At 34.4% G+C, this 14688-nt stretch overlaps 1 protein-coding gene across 1 annotated transcript in view; it reads left to right on the top strand.

Annotated features, from left to right (window-relative positions):
- Positions 1-14465, top strand: part of RB1CC1 (RB1 inducible coiled-coil 1) — a 55748-nt gene extending 41283 nt beyond the window's left edge. The window contains exons 16-24 of the mRNA XM_017727451.1: positions 8-132; positions 2318-2426; positions 2547-2787; positions 4353-4404; positions 5416-5463; positions 8427-8485; positions 10249-10376; positions 11942-12012; positions 12821-14465. Of these exons, the coding sequence (XP_017582940.1) occupies positions 8-132; positions 2318-2426; positions 2547-2787; positions 4353-4404; positions 5416-5463; positions 8427-8485; positions 10249-10376; positions 11942-12012; positions 12821-12898 (911 nt within the window). The 3' untranslated portion in view covers positions 12899-14465. The remainder of the gene's footprint in view (positions 1-7; positions 133-2317; positions 2427-2546; positions 2788-4352; positions 4405-5415; positions 5464-8426; positions 8486-10248; positions 10377-11941; positions 12013-12820) is intronic.
- The last annotated feature ends 223 nt before the right edge of the window (positions 14466-14688 follow it).

Below are 14688 nucleotides of genomic sequence, written 5' to 3'. Positions count from 1 at the left end.
AGCTGAGCTGCTGAACTTCAGGAGAAGCTTCAGGAAGAAAAAATGAAGTTCTTAGAGCAACTTGAAGAACAAGAGAAAAGAAAGAATGAAGAAATGCAGAACATCAGGACATCTCTCACTGCAGAGCAGCAGGTAAAGCTGATTTTTTAAAAATTATTTTTGCTCCCATGACAATTGTGTTCTTTTGGTGTTTTGAAGTTAGAGTAGCATTTTCTCTTTTGCTGTGTAACACTTCCACATTCTAAGTTTATGTACTTATCTGAAGCCAGAATACAATGTGTCAATGGAATCAAACATTTAAGCATTAAAAAATAACCAAAGCAAAGAAACAAACCAAAAAAAAACCCACTGAAAACAAACCAAAAGGCCAAACCAATTATCAAACAACTGGCAATCCAGATTCAGTTTTTCTGATTTCTTTTGCTTAAATGCTTGGAATTTATATTCATTTATCTCTTTAACTGCAGAAAGATACCAGTTATTACAAAATTTGTGGACAACATTAAATTAATTATTTGAAATACTGATTGATTTGGGATGCTGATTACTGGCTTTTAAAGTTTATTAGCGTGGACAAGGTGGTGTTTCGAGGTTCAAAGCATAAATATGGTGTATTTTGAGGTTCAAACAAAGTATGTTGCATTTTACATAATAAACTTAAAGCCACAATGCATGCCACATCTTGATACAAAAATCACATTGCACTGGATTAATATTTTACATCCGTATCCATGCTTTATTTCCTTTCAGAACATCGTGAGCCTCTTAGTTTCTGTAGATGAGTCTTGAGTTCTTAAATTAAATCTCTGTTAGTAACAGCTATTATCTACAGCTTTGTTGCATTTAAACACTGAGAAAGGATTTTCTGTTTTAAGCACCTCTCCTTACTGTGGCTGTGGTAGGATCAAATAAGGACAAAGAGACTGGTGATCGGCCAGCTTGGTGAATGAATGCTATGAATCACTGGGTGCAGGGAACACAAAATTGCAGATGGTTATAAAGAAAGAAATATTATTGAAATTCTTGGCCTTCAAGCGTTAATACTGGAGTTAACCTTATGTAGTAAATCTAACAGGAATTTTTTCCTACTTTGGTAATCATTAGACTTATTTTTTCATCACAATATTCCTCAGTATTCCATTTTCCCCATTATCTAATAGTATTCTTCATTTTTTCAGCAGAACATGGAAGGGATGGTTCTGAGGCATTGACAACAAATTCCAGGGAAAGCTGGAATTTTTTAAAAAAACAACAAACAAACAACCCAACTCCCCCCCAAACAGACTCCAGCCAAAGCAAACAAATACCCCAAACCCAGAAAAACAGTGTATCAGTCAGTGCTGACAGTTCACTTCACTGGCTCTGCTGGTAACTGAATGTTCTGGGTATTTGGGTATTTAGCCTCTGTCCTTTTTGGTTTTTGTTTTCTTTCGTCTGTGAAGTTTCCTTAGAGGTGTCACTTATGCTTGTGGTATGAGAGTTTTGTTATGCAGACGTATAACAAAGGCTGCTCTGCCCTATGTAAGGTGTGTAGCCCACCAAATAGTTTGCATTTTAAGACTGAGAGTTGATAGACATATATCAAGACAATCTTAAAATTCACAGAAAAATTAAAATTAACTTGAAATATCCTTTAAATAGATGATTGTTGGCAGGTTTTGTCTCTTCAGCAGCACCCTAAAAGGGCCTAGGGCATAATGGTCAGTAGAAGGATTGAAGAAGCAGAAAGATTTGTCAGACTGGTACTGAAGGCTATGCTGGCCTCTTTTTATGTTCACCTATTCAAGCTATTAACCAGGGTTCATGTGTACCTTTTGCAGTAATTAATTGTTCACTGAAGAATTAATGCATGACTTGAAATGTATTTTTAATTCAGTGTGTAGTGTATTGATAACAGTATTTTTCTTTTTCATTGTATGTAACATATCTTGGTGCAGTTCAGATTTATCTTAATAATTTTAATCCTTCAAGTAACTGTTTCAAATATAGGATGTTCAACTGTTTTACATTAACTGGAATATAAAGTATTATATTTAAATAAAAACCCACAACTTAGAATTTTTAAAATTAGTGTATCAGGCTTGAGGGAAGTAGAGGGTTAAAAATGAAATTAATTTAAAAAAAAGTTTTACAGAGAAACATAAAAATAAAATGTACATGCATTTTATCTCTTCACCAAAGCAATAAGTTAAAAAGTTTTAATTTCTTTTTTAATTATAATGCAGAAAACTGAAATGCATGCTGTCATTTGTACTATTTTGCATTACATTTTTACAGTACATTTCTTTTTTCAGTAATACTTCCTTTCTGTTTTCAGACCAACTTTAACACTGTTCTGGCAAGAGAGAAAATGAAAAAAGAAAACATAATTAATGATCTTAGTGACAAATTAAAAGTGCTTACACAACAGCAAGAAAAAGATAAGGGTAAGCAAAGTTCTCAAGAAGTACTCATCTTCTCGAATAGGACTGTTCCATTCTCTACAGATTGGTTTTCAGCCTTAGTGCTGCTGAAATTAAAAGAAATTCTGTTTATTTGTGTCATAGATTTGATTGAAACACTTTCTGAAGATCGTGCTCGCTTACTTGAAGAGAAGAAGAAGCTTGAAGAAGAAGTTAATAAACTGAGAAGTAGTAATTTTTCTCCATCAACCTACTTGGCAGCAGTGTCAGAAGCTTGTGGAGCCTGTGCAGCTGATGTGCCCACTGACACAGACAGATTGGTTGCTGATTTTGGGGCTGAAGGAAGAATGGACTCCACGATGGAAACCAGTATGATGGCTGTGCAGTAAGTATGGGTCATTAGAGTAGAAATACTCAGAGCATGCTCTCGTTCTGGAAATGTGTGCTCTTGGGTGGTGTGAAGTACAGATGAGCATGTTTAACTTTCCTCCTGCCTTTGATGGTCTTCTGAAAATATTCTTTTAAATGTACATGTGTGTACAATTGTGGTGTCACGATCATCAGGAATGTGTGGGTTTGATGACTTTGAAGTATGCAGCCTCAAGGCGAAACTTGGCACCACAATCATGACATAAAAGAATTTACCTACGTATACAAAATGTAAGTCAAACTGTAATAGTGAATGAGCTGGGAGGCTGCATGTTACTGGTGTACCTTTTGAATAGTGTCTCACTTCAATGCTACTAGCTTTTTGAAGAACCCCAGACTTCTCCTCCAAACTTTTCACAGAAGTAATGAACCTGACTGGGAAGCACAAAAGAGAAGCAAGGTTTTTACCAGAGGAGTAAAAGTAGAATTGTTAGATGTACTTAACATTAAGTTTAGTCAGTGTCCTTCACAACCGATGCTGCCTGACTCACAATCACATACCCAGAGCACTAAATAGCTTTGTGGAAGTGAGGATGAAAGCAGTTTGTGCTTGCCAAATTAAACTTGCACTGATAATAAAACAAGGAAGTATCCTATCTTTAGAAAAAGAGCTGTTTCTAATCATTCTAGTCCTGCACTCTGAGAACAGATGTACAAAAAAAAATAAAGCTTGTGGACAAAAAAATTATGGCTCAGTGTATGATTAGACAGAAACTTTCACAGGCTTCTGTTGACTGCTTCCTATTACATGAGAGCTAAACAGCCTTTTAACTGAAATGAAGTAATGATAAGTATGGCTTAATCTGTTAGCTTTGCTGAGCATTTTGCTTGGATTTGTAGCATGTTTTGTCCCAAAACTTGTCCATTTTCTTTTTGCAAGCAAATCTATTTGGACTAGAAAATAAATTGTTCTCCCCTATTAAACTGCTTTTAAAATACATTATAACTGGTTTACAGATTACTGTTTATGTTCTTAAGAAATTACTTGGGATATTAGCATTATTATATTGTGCCCCAGTGCTCAGTTTATTGCATGTAAATGGCAACAAGTAGCAAGTTCAATTTAGTGTCTCTACCAGGGAGTACTAGGGCACTTCAAGCTACTCCCCAGCAGCCTTTAAGCTACAGACTAGGAAAATGGGACATCATGGAGCTGAATTGCAATATTGGCGGTTAACTGTCAAAGCATGCAGAGCTGTATCTTTCATCCTGATGTCTTGAAAATGATGCAAAATACCAAGAAATGCCCCCATGTAGCTTGATAAACTAATTGATTACTGAAAATTCACTGGCTTGTTGCAGTAAAGAACCTCATTGGTTGAAAGAAGAGAAAAAAAATCCAAAACACCAACCAGAAATATTGATGCTGATTCTTACTGTTTCTTTCTATGCTGTTCCCTCTGTGCTAGCAAATACATAACACTCTTCACTGAGTGACAGTGGCAGGTGGGTATGGAAAAGATAACTTTTGCTATGAAGAAAAGTTTCATTTTTAACCTATCCATTTTCTTTCTCTTTTAGTGAAAATGTCCATATGTCTGAAGAGAAGCAGAGGATAATGTTGTTAGAAAGAGTGAGTAGATTGTGAGGTTAAGTGTTACAACTAAGTTCTTAAAAAATATATACATGTGAAGTTGTGCTGTGGTCAGTTATATACGCTGATGCAATATAGTGTCTGCAAGGATTATGAATATGATTATAAATATGATTTCAGGGAATGTTTTTCATTGTACTCTTGGATCAGTATAATTCACTGAAGTAATTGAAGATAACAGTTAAAAGATTACTCTTGGCCTATCTTTGTTGTGTTCATGTAGGCTTTAGTATGAATGACTATAGTGTAATACCACTTCTTAGGAGTGACAGATCATTGATCCAGAGAATTTCTATAGAAAAAAAAAAGTTGCAATTTCTTTTGATTGACTAGTTTCTCATGGAAGTGGGTATTGTAGGCTGTATTCTTGGTAAAATGTGAGATTAACCCCTAGTAGTTACATTGGAGTATTTCAGATTTTAGTAATTTTTAACTGCTCAGTCATATCTAACTTCATCTCAGTTATCTTTTAAGTTTACTTAAAAAAAAGAAAAAAGGTGTCTTTAGCTTTTGGCTTTCTAGGATCACTTGGACTAAAATCTGTGACCAAATAAAGAACAGGAATGCTTTCTGTTAGTGGATTGTGACACTGTATGATGCAGCTGCCTGGATGTTTTTGACTACAAGCACATACATGCTTTATTCTGTCATCTGATTACATAGGATTTGTCATGGGCAGAAGCTATAACATAGTAATACATTACATTTCTTTTGCCATTCTGTCAGTGACATGTTTTTCTAACTGAAAGAAAAGTATGAGTATGGAGGTAAACATAGTTTAGCAGTGGGTTTTGTAGTACTGGGATAATTGCTAGACTTAAATTTTTTTTTGCGTGTATTTTTTCAAAAGATATTTTGATAATTGTTATAGCACTGAAAGATGTGGTATTGTACAAGTAGTTGGGCTCTAGTTGTACAATAACTATTTTTTTTATGTTTGTACTGTATGAGGTATAATAACCAGTTAATCAGATTAAGATTTTCTTTTAGACTTTGCAGTTGAAAGAAGAAGAAAATAAGAGATTAAATCAAAGATTGGTAAGTATTTGTGCAATGCATGTTTTAAGCCTCATGAGAAAATAAGAAAAGCTTAAAAATTTAAGTTTGTTAAAATCTAAAAATGTTTTTTTATTAACTTAAGAAATGTTTTAAGTGTTAAGGCAAGTGGTAAATAGATAACCTCATAACCTTCCAGAGGTCCTTAGTCTTCTCCTGGAAAAAGATTCACAGGACTGGAGAGTGACTTCTTCCCAAAGAACACAGAGCATCCAGGCTTGGGGTAGGGGGTGTTAATTTCCAGGGCACCATGACTCAGTTTTCAGCAACAGTAGATCAAAGGCCAGTTTACAAGAAGGTAAATATGCCTGCACTTTAAACATAATTGGGAATGTTAGCAATAACTTCTAGATTGGCTTGGGAAAATTGCACCTCTCAGCTTTGTAAGGTGTGAAACTAATTCTGCCTAGCAGCTGGAAATTCAGGCAGCCACCATATGAAATGCTCAAATACAGGAAATGCCTATGGAAGGAAAAAGAATGTAGTGACAGAGGGCCCTGGACTATAAATTCTTCTCCTGTTTTTTTATTCTCAGTTTATCCTTGTTAGCAGGTCTCAATATTAAGTCTTAAAAAAAATTCCTGTGTGTGTAGGAAACAGACACATCCTTTGGGTGGACTGGCCATGGTGATCTCAGTGTCTTTAAGTGACAGGTGATACCTAGAAGTTTGGTAGGAGCTGATATCTGTATAGTGGGAAGTTACATTTCATACCAGGTGTAAGAAAGGATAGCAAGACATCTAAAAGTATAATTTTTAAAGGAGCGTTTTTAATTCAGAATGTCAGTGCAGTGCACAGGATTTACTTAGGTGTAGTTTTCATGCTACAGTAAAACTCAAAACACATTGGACAGTTTTCTAAAGCTCTCTGTAGATTTCTTGAATCAAACTCTTGATCTCTTGTCATCTCAGAGTAAAATAAAATGGAAGAAACACTGCGTACAAGACAAATAGAAGGTTATTCTTGTTGTGATTAATACTTAGCCACGTAGGAGGAATTGGCAGTTCATTGGTCTCTAAAGTGATTCAAATTTGATTTCTAACTGGGCATAGGAACTTCTTATCTTTTCAATTCCTTATTTAGAAAATGAGTTTTTTCATAGATAAGTTTATTATTTGTCTCTTCATCTTTCTTTCCCTCTCCCCCTCCTTTTAAATGCACTTCTGAAATTGCAATACGCATCAACACTTAAATACCAGTGTTTATTTCTATTGAGATACTTGAAATGAGGTCAGAAGGCATTCTGTGTGAAAATCTTCATAGGTTACTGGCTTTTGCAGAAGAACTTGTGGGTTACTTCTGCAAGGAACAAAAAGGAACTCCTTTTAATACTTGGAATGTTATTACAGGATTTCTGTTACATTAAATGAATTACTGAGAAAGGGAAACATTTTTTCAGTCTAAAGGCTATTAGTTGTACTCATAAAACATTCCTTACTAGGTTTTAATGGAATTATTTTCAGCATTCTAGTTTGTTCTGTTTTTCTTGAAGTTAGAAATCTAGGAAAAATACAGAAATCAAGCTATTTCGTGTTTTAATTTAACACTTACTCCATTTTTAAAAAACAGCAAGAAAATACCTGGTCTTTATATCTGAAGAGAACTCTCAAACACTTTTTTGAACAGTCTAAGCAAATTTGACAAATTTCATGCTAGCTGCAACTTTTTCAAGAAAGAAAAGTAGCCTCTAACAAAAAAAAAAATCTGAAGCTGGATCCTGTAAAGAAAACTGCTGAATGTGTCTTCAGAATTTGAGAGCTTTCTGTGATATACTGCATTCAGTTTGGACCCATTCTTTGAAGAAACGAAGAAAATGAGCTGTGAATAGTCTTCAAGCTCATATGAAGACAGGCTGGTACTGCCTCTGGGGAAGGCAGGGGGCAAGATTGACAATAGGAAGGAAATACCCTGTAGGGAGCAGTATTTGAGTTACAGCTGAAAAATCATGTGCTAAACTTCAAGTATGAGCAATCTAGATTTGAATAGCATGTAAAAATGGTCCAGGAAGTAGGAATGTATGGAAAATCTGCAGGACCTCTAGTCAGAGTTTCTGTGGAGCAATTATGAATTGTTTTTTGTAAGGAGGTTACCAGAGGGTAATAGAACAGATACATTTATATTAGATCAGCTTCTCCAGCTACTTGCCTCCACTGGGACAGGTATTCCTTCGGAGGTAGAAGTAGCGTTAGCCATTGTCATTTCAGGTTATTGTAGTTATTGTAGAAACTGTGTGTACAATTTTATTAATTTTTAGGTCTAGTTCATCCTATTGAAAGTTGGTCCATGTACCAGTATTAATTAATTCAAACAGAATTAAAGGCAAATATTATACATACAGGAGATAATTCTTATGTCCAAAAACTCACATAATGAAGCCTTTCTTTGGTCTTACTAAACAAAGAATTATAGACTCCAGTTTTATTCCAGAGAGTGCTGCTCTGTTTATTACAATAAGCTTTATATTTTGTGACAGTGCCTAGAAAAACTGAGAGACCATGTTGAGTTCAACATCTAGAGTTTAATTGTAATAAACATGTTTAAACTCCAGTGTTCTACCATCAGCTTTTTCTAATGCCCTTGGGTAACTGTGTTAGAATGGATCATAGGTCTTGTGTATGCTCAGAATGAATCTTCACTGGCACTGATCTGAAAAGCACTTCCCCATTCTAAATAATGAGGGAGAAGTTAGTTATGCAAGAAATTTCATAATCAAGGGTAGCTGTTAAAAGAAAAAGCACTGTAGTGGAAACCAAAAACAAACCACAAACAACCAAACTTAATACAGAACAGGATGACAAAAGTATGTTGGGTTTTCTGAGTGAATATAAAATCTGCAAGACAGGCACTGTTTGAAATTGATCAAAAATTATTTTCCCATATTCTTACCTGCAATTTACATTTCATCATAGCTTGCAAGTACTTTATAGCTTTTTTCTTTCTTACAGATGTCCCAAAGTATGTCATCAGTATCCTCAAGACATTCTGAAAAAATAGCAATTAGAGAGTAAGTAGATGTTAAATTTCATTTAAGTAGATGGATATGTTTTCAATAAAATAAGTGTGTAGCGAATGTTACAATTCTTCTGTTCTTGCTCTGTGGTGAAAAGATGCATAGATCTCTATAATTCAGCCATCACCTATTCAACCATCCCAGTTGAGCATAAATCAAATTTTATAAAGCCTTTTTATAAACAAAAAAACGGCCTTTTTGAACTGTCAGTGACTTTCTTGAATTCTGTACTTTGTGGAATTTCTAGAATTCTCTGAGGTTTTTTTTTAGATTACTTGTTTGTTTATCTGTAACCTTGAAGTCATGCTAAGAAAAGATAGAAGGAAATCTGTTCACCCTGAATATGCATAGTGCTGTATTATATTTCAAGAGAAGTCTTACCTTCCTGAAGTCTTCAAAGTTCTTGGCTTGCTCTGACAGAATGAAATAAAATTAACTCAAACGTTTTGTTAGGTATTCTCAATCTGTTAGCAGTTGCATGTAGAATTGTTGCTGGAAACAGAAGTATTCTTTTAAAATGTGAAAGCTACAAACAACTTCTTAATTAATATTAGGCTTATAAATTACTTTACTAATATAAAAAACCTTTTTAGAAAGAAAACTGGCACAGATTATTCTGTTAATGTTTTTTGAATTACACCAATTTCCATTTTTGCTGTAACAAAGTTAGCACTTGAAGAATCGTTTTTTTCCCTTTAGCATCTGAAAATTGTGGCACGTGTCTTGGTAGTTTTTGGGGAGGAAAATGTTGCGAAAGAAGAATCTATCTGTCTAATACAGATGATTTTAAGTCACTATAGCCTGTCTTCATAATATGTCCAGGCAGAAAAGTTTGGAGTATTGTTTATTTAATCCAAAAATGAACTTCAAAGATGATGACCTAAATTTCTCTAAATTTACTCAGTTGACTGACTGTGTATCTGTAGTTTCCTTCTCTGGAGAAGTTTTTCACTTTCTTTGCACTTCTTCCCTCATCCCCAAAATAGTAGTAATATTTATTCTTAGAGTCCCCTCATGATCTAATGCTTAATTTGTAGCCATTTTAGACTTTATTAATGGGTGAATAATTTACTTGCAAGACATTTGCGCTGTGGAACAAGAAGCTTGGAGACAGAAGTCATTCTTTGAATTCTGTTATTGAAACTTTGCATGAGAACTTGGTGGCTTCCTGTGTTGCCTTGGTGTCAGGAAAAAGCAGAGTTTTAGAACCTTTTACGTAGTCGCCACAGTGTTTCTTTGGCTTTTCATCATTCGATCAAAGATGAACACTTCATCCCTTCTTTGTCTTGTGTGCTTAAAACTTTTAAGATTGAAAGCTGCATAAATGTTTTTGCTGTATTTTTCTGTGTTCAAATTGGCTTCAGTTTAAAACATCAAAAGAATGTTTGTAAACACCCAGTGCAGTGATGGTTAACTGAAGTACCAGTGAATAAAAATAATGCAAGATCGAAACATTAGTATTTTGTTAGGTACTTCTGATTATATTTTAAAGCAAAACTCACAGTTCTTTTGAAAAAAATAATTTGAGCTGATGGGTGTAGAACATTTCAAAATCACTTTTTAAAGATAGCCTGCTTTTGTTGACTTCAGAAAATAGGAAATGTATATAAGTTGGCGCAGCAAGTGGAAATGTCTGTTACCATTCAACTTAGTCTGTCTCAGGCAATACATGGGAGAAAAAATGTAGTGTAATTAGTGTAGTTTCAAGCTTCTGTGCTTTTTTAAGTTAAGTTCTGTGATTTTATTTTTTTTCCCAGTTTTCAGGTTGGCGATTTGGTTCTTATTATCTTGGACGAAAGGCATGACAACTATGTGTTGTTTACTGTTAGTCCAACCTTGTATTTCTTGCACTCAGAGTCCCTTGCTGCATTGGATCTCAAACCAGGTGAGTGTGGTAAGTGTCAGATTTTTTTCTAATTATTATCTCCTCTTACAAATAACACTCTTAACTTTCTAACACTAAGTGATTTGATAAATACGTATGTGATAAATACAAGAAGCATGTATTGTAGATAGTTGTCAGCTATCTTTGTAGCTTTTGCTACTTGTTCTGATGCAAAATATTTTTCAAGGCGGAACATTTTTAATTAAAAATTTATATAGATGTTTAGGGCCTTGGAAAAGTAGGGAAAATACCTGCATCTTCAAAGTAAGCTGTAAAAAAAACAAAAAAAGAGGGAGAAAATGCCAATTTTGTACACACACAGAGTTTGTTAACATTCCCATCAGGCTGCTTTAACTACTCAGTAGCATGAATAATAAATAACAAAATGTAGACAACAGTATATGGGAATTTGCAAGCAATATTTTTGCTCATAGTTTTTCCACCAAGTTAAGATAGTATTTATTAAAATTTTTCAGAGAAGACTTTCAGTATTTATTTGTTTTTGTTCAGGTTGCTGGCACATTTACTTTTTTTCTCCCTTAATCTTCAAGGCTCTTTATTGGTTGTTTTTGGCAGCTATCTAAACTTAGCTAAATTGAAATCTTTTTAAATGAGGAAAAATAACAGTGCTTTGCACTAAGCCACGAGCTACATGAAGTGGATTCATGGGAATACCTTTGAGCTATCATGGTTTTTTGCAAGCCCACCTGTACTCCCAACTTTGTAGAAATGTCTAAGAATATGCATCAAAAGAAAATTTATATTAATTCTACTTTATCAGTGAAAGTTTCTATGTTATTGCATGTCACAAGCTGCCAAATAATTTCCCTGAGCAGACTCACTGTAGATTGCACTTATGATGAAAGATGATAGATCTTAAATAACTAACTGTGTAGTTTCCAGAAGACCACTAAGGCCTAACTGGATTCTGAGTCTGCTGAAGGATCTGTGCCATGTGTCATCTGTGAAACGTAAGGAGAAAGTGCCTATCTGACTTCCAGATGTAATACATTCTGAGCTATGGCATTAGTAGTGCATTCATAGCTGTGTGAAATATGGTAGGCTTTCCTTACTGTTTTTTTACATGTATAAGGTAAAAGCCATTTCGGTTTGTATGTTACTGTGAGTAGTTAATTCACTGACCTGTTTTCAAATGGACTTAGCTTGTTCCATTCCTTACCACTTGCTGAACAGAGTTAATCTCAAATCTGAGAAAACTGCACGTAAAATAAACAACATACCAGTTGCCTGAGGGACACATTTGTCTCTGTCTCACTACTTCAGGAAACCATGTCTTGATTCTGTTCCTGCATCAGGGAAGTGGGGAAAATGAAATTCAGTACACTAGTTGTACTTGTGATAGGTTAAAATTGGTGTGGACCTAGGTACTGCAAATTACTGTTTTAAGGGCCACCAAAATGTTGCATTTAAACTTGATCTTACTTAATGTTATTTATTTAAAAAACTGAGTTTTTTAAAGAATTTCTGCTTTTAATGAAAATATAATGTAATATCCTGGTACCTGTAGTTGCTTATCCAAAATATTAAATATATTTTCTCTTTAGCATCAGGTGCATCTAGGAGACCTTGGGTGCTAGGAAAAGTGATGGAAAAGGAATACTGCCAGGCAAAAAAGGTAAGAAAATAGTAATGAAAAATCATCTATGATTAATAGAGAAAAAGTCAATTTTAATATTTGTAATGATGCCTTTTCCTGGTCTTGAAATCAAGGATTACAAACACAGTTAGAAGGGAGAAAGGAGTTTTACCTTGGTATTTATTTTAAGGACCCTTAGGTGCACCATGTCCAGGTGGAATGCACTGAAATGCACACCGCAGTGCACACCCACAATAGATCTGGTATAACATTATAGGTCTTACTAATTACCATGTCTATCAAAGATTCCCCAGTGAGAGGCTCGAGTGAGCCCCCTCCCCGAGGAACCTTCCCCTGGATGGTTCTATCTCAGTTTACAAAATGTGTTCTGGAGAGGACCTTGGGGTCTGGGGCATTCTGACCCCTAACTATGAAACTTCTAAGATGTTTAGTCTCCTAGCTTGACAAATAAGTCTAAGAATGTAGGCTAAAAAACACGAAGAATACAAAAAAATTATAAAACGGTATATAAAAGAAAAGGCAAAAAATCATCATGGCATCAATAACACTTGTGACAAATTCTCCCTGCATAAGAAGTTAGATGAAAATTGTCCTAAGTTCTGCTATTCCTGCTCTTCTTTTGAGTCAGTGAATAGCAAGAGTAGGGGAACCAGAGAAGAGGTGAGTGAGCAGTGGATTAGGTATTTGCATCCACACTGCCCAGAGCTTTGCCAGACTCCTGAGGGTCTCCTGAATACTGAATAATGAGAATCAGTTTCGGCTTAAAAATACAAAAGTCAGTAGAATAATCCCACATTTAAATCTTTTTTTTTTCTTTTTTTTATAGGCACAAAACAGATTCAAAGTTCCTTTGGGTACAAAATTCTACAGAGTGAAAGCAGTACCATGGAACAAGAAAGTATAACAAAGTTTTAGTTCATTCTGTTTCCGTTCTTTTTTTGACTCATCCTTCAGTGCTCGTTCATCGCTCCCAATACCAGGCCATCTTTTTATACTGAGGTCATGTGACAAGATACGTCATTGATGTACTGCTTTTACTTTTTAACAGGTGACATTTTAGAAACAAGAAATTCATCAAAAACTCTGGCCCTAACTGCTTCGATTTTTTTACCCAGATAACTTTAAGAGTGTGGACCAAATGAGTTCATTTTCTCGAAGGGCAGCCACATGAAACATGGTTTGTTTGCCATGTTAATTGCCTGTTAAATATACATTAGCTTGTATTTAGATGTTAAATGTTAGTTACCATTATTACCAGCATATGTCCTTTTGTGAAATCATTATCAAAGTACTTGCACTCTTTAACAGATTCTTTATATGTGTAAAATTCATCAACTATTTAAGAGGGTGTTCATTGCATGCAGATAATCATATAATTTTTCTTCAACATGAGTTTGCCTCAGTAGATGAATAAAAATAACTACTGCAGCTTGTTTCATTACATGAAAATGCTCTTTAATGTTAAAAAACCCTTGTAATTTGATGGACTGATTTTGAAAATCAGTCACAGTTAGATCTGCAATCTTCAAAAGCACTTTTGATGGATTGATCACACAGATTCTGAAGGGAAGACACCTGTGCCGTTTGTTCAAAGTGAAGCACTTGTTCTTCCCAACAAAACAGAAGTCTTGTATTAATCTATTTAGAAAAATCATATTGATGAAATTGTATTTCATGGTTGAGTTTCAGGAAAAAACTCATTGTACATTAACCATACAAGAGTCATTTAAGTAACAAATTATTGTAATTGTAAAAGACATGTAGAATTTTAAAACAATAAAGATTTGAAACTGTATGTGTTTGAAGTATTTGTGTGCCTTTTAAATATTATCTCTAATATTTATTTCATGTTAATCTGTTGCAGCTTCTCTGTGATTTCTCCAGTGGTTTCATTACATAGAAATACCCAAATTTTCTATGAGAGGTAGTAATTATCAAAAACATTTGGGAATTACAAGAATTACCTTGTAATCATAAAAAAGAATTTAGGTAGACAGAAATTTTACTTTTGTCAGCATATTAAATGGATAAAGGACATTTTTTAAGTAGTTATACTGGCTACATTTTTAAAATGTAGTCTTATTTATTTTATTTTTAATAACAGTATAAAAGGGATGTACTATAAATATGTAGCCAGTGGAAAGTGAAATTATGAGTTCAGCTATGAGCTTATGCCTAGGACTCAATCCATAGAGTTACTCAGCTGTGATTTATCTCCATGTGAGGAGTGGAAGAGGAAGAGCTAAAGAAATGGTCACATGAAAATCTCAATGCTTCTGCTCATACGTTGCAAATAATATTTCTCTAGACTAACCAGTCCACTTGAACACCCAGAAACATCTGTATATGCTTTATTTAAAATTTTGTTCCATAACAATTTTAAGTTAGATTTTTATGAAATGCATGGGCTTGTAACTGTATCATATCTTTGAGTAAATAAATCTAAGACAATTGATCTGTGGAAAACAGAATGTCATTTTGTCAAGTTGCATTCTTACCTGGTTGATAAATTTACTAGTTGATGTACTGGCTTTTTAAAATTAGTTCTTAAATGTGCCTTATTCTTCAAGAACAGTATTACCATAGTTGAGTACTGCCCAGTGTCAAATTTGCAAATACCATAAATCTATAGGACAGGTTTAATGCATAAAAAAGCAAACCAAAGCAACAACCCATGATGTAATGCTTTTAATC

This window comes from Corvus brachyrhynchos, unplaced genomic scaffold, assembly GCF_000691975.1.
Source record: "Corvus brachyrhynchos isolate BGI_N302 unplaced genomic scaffold, ASM69197v1 scaffold60, whole genome shotgun sequence".
Lineage (NCBI taxonomy): Eukaryota > Metazoa > Chordata > Aves > Passeriformes > Corvidae > Corvus > Corvus brachyrhynchos.
The sequence above is the reverse complement of the archived record's forward strand: the minus strand, read 5'-3'. Positions and strand labels throughout refer to the sequence as shown.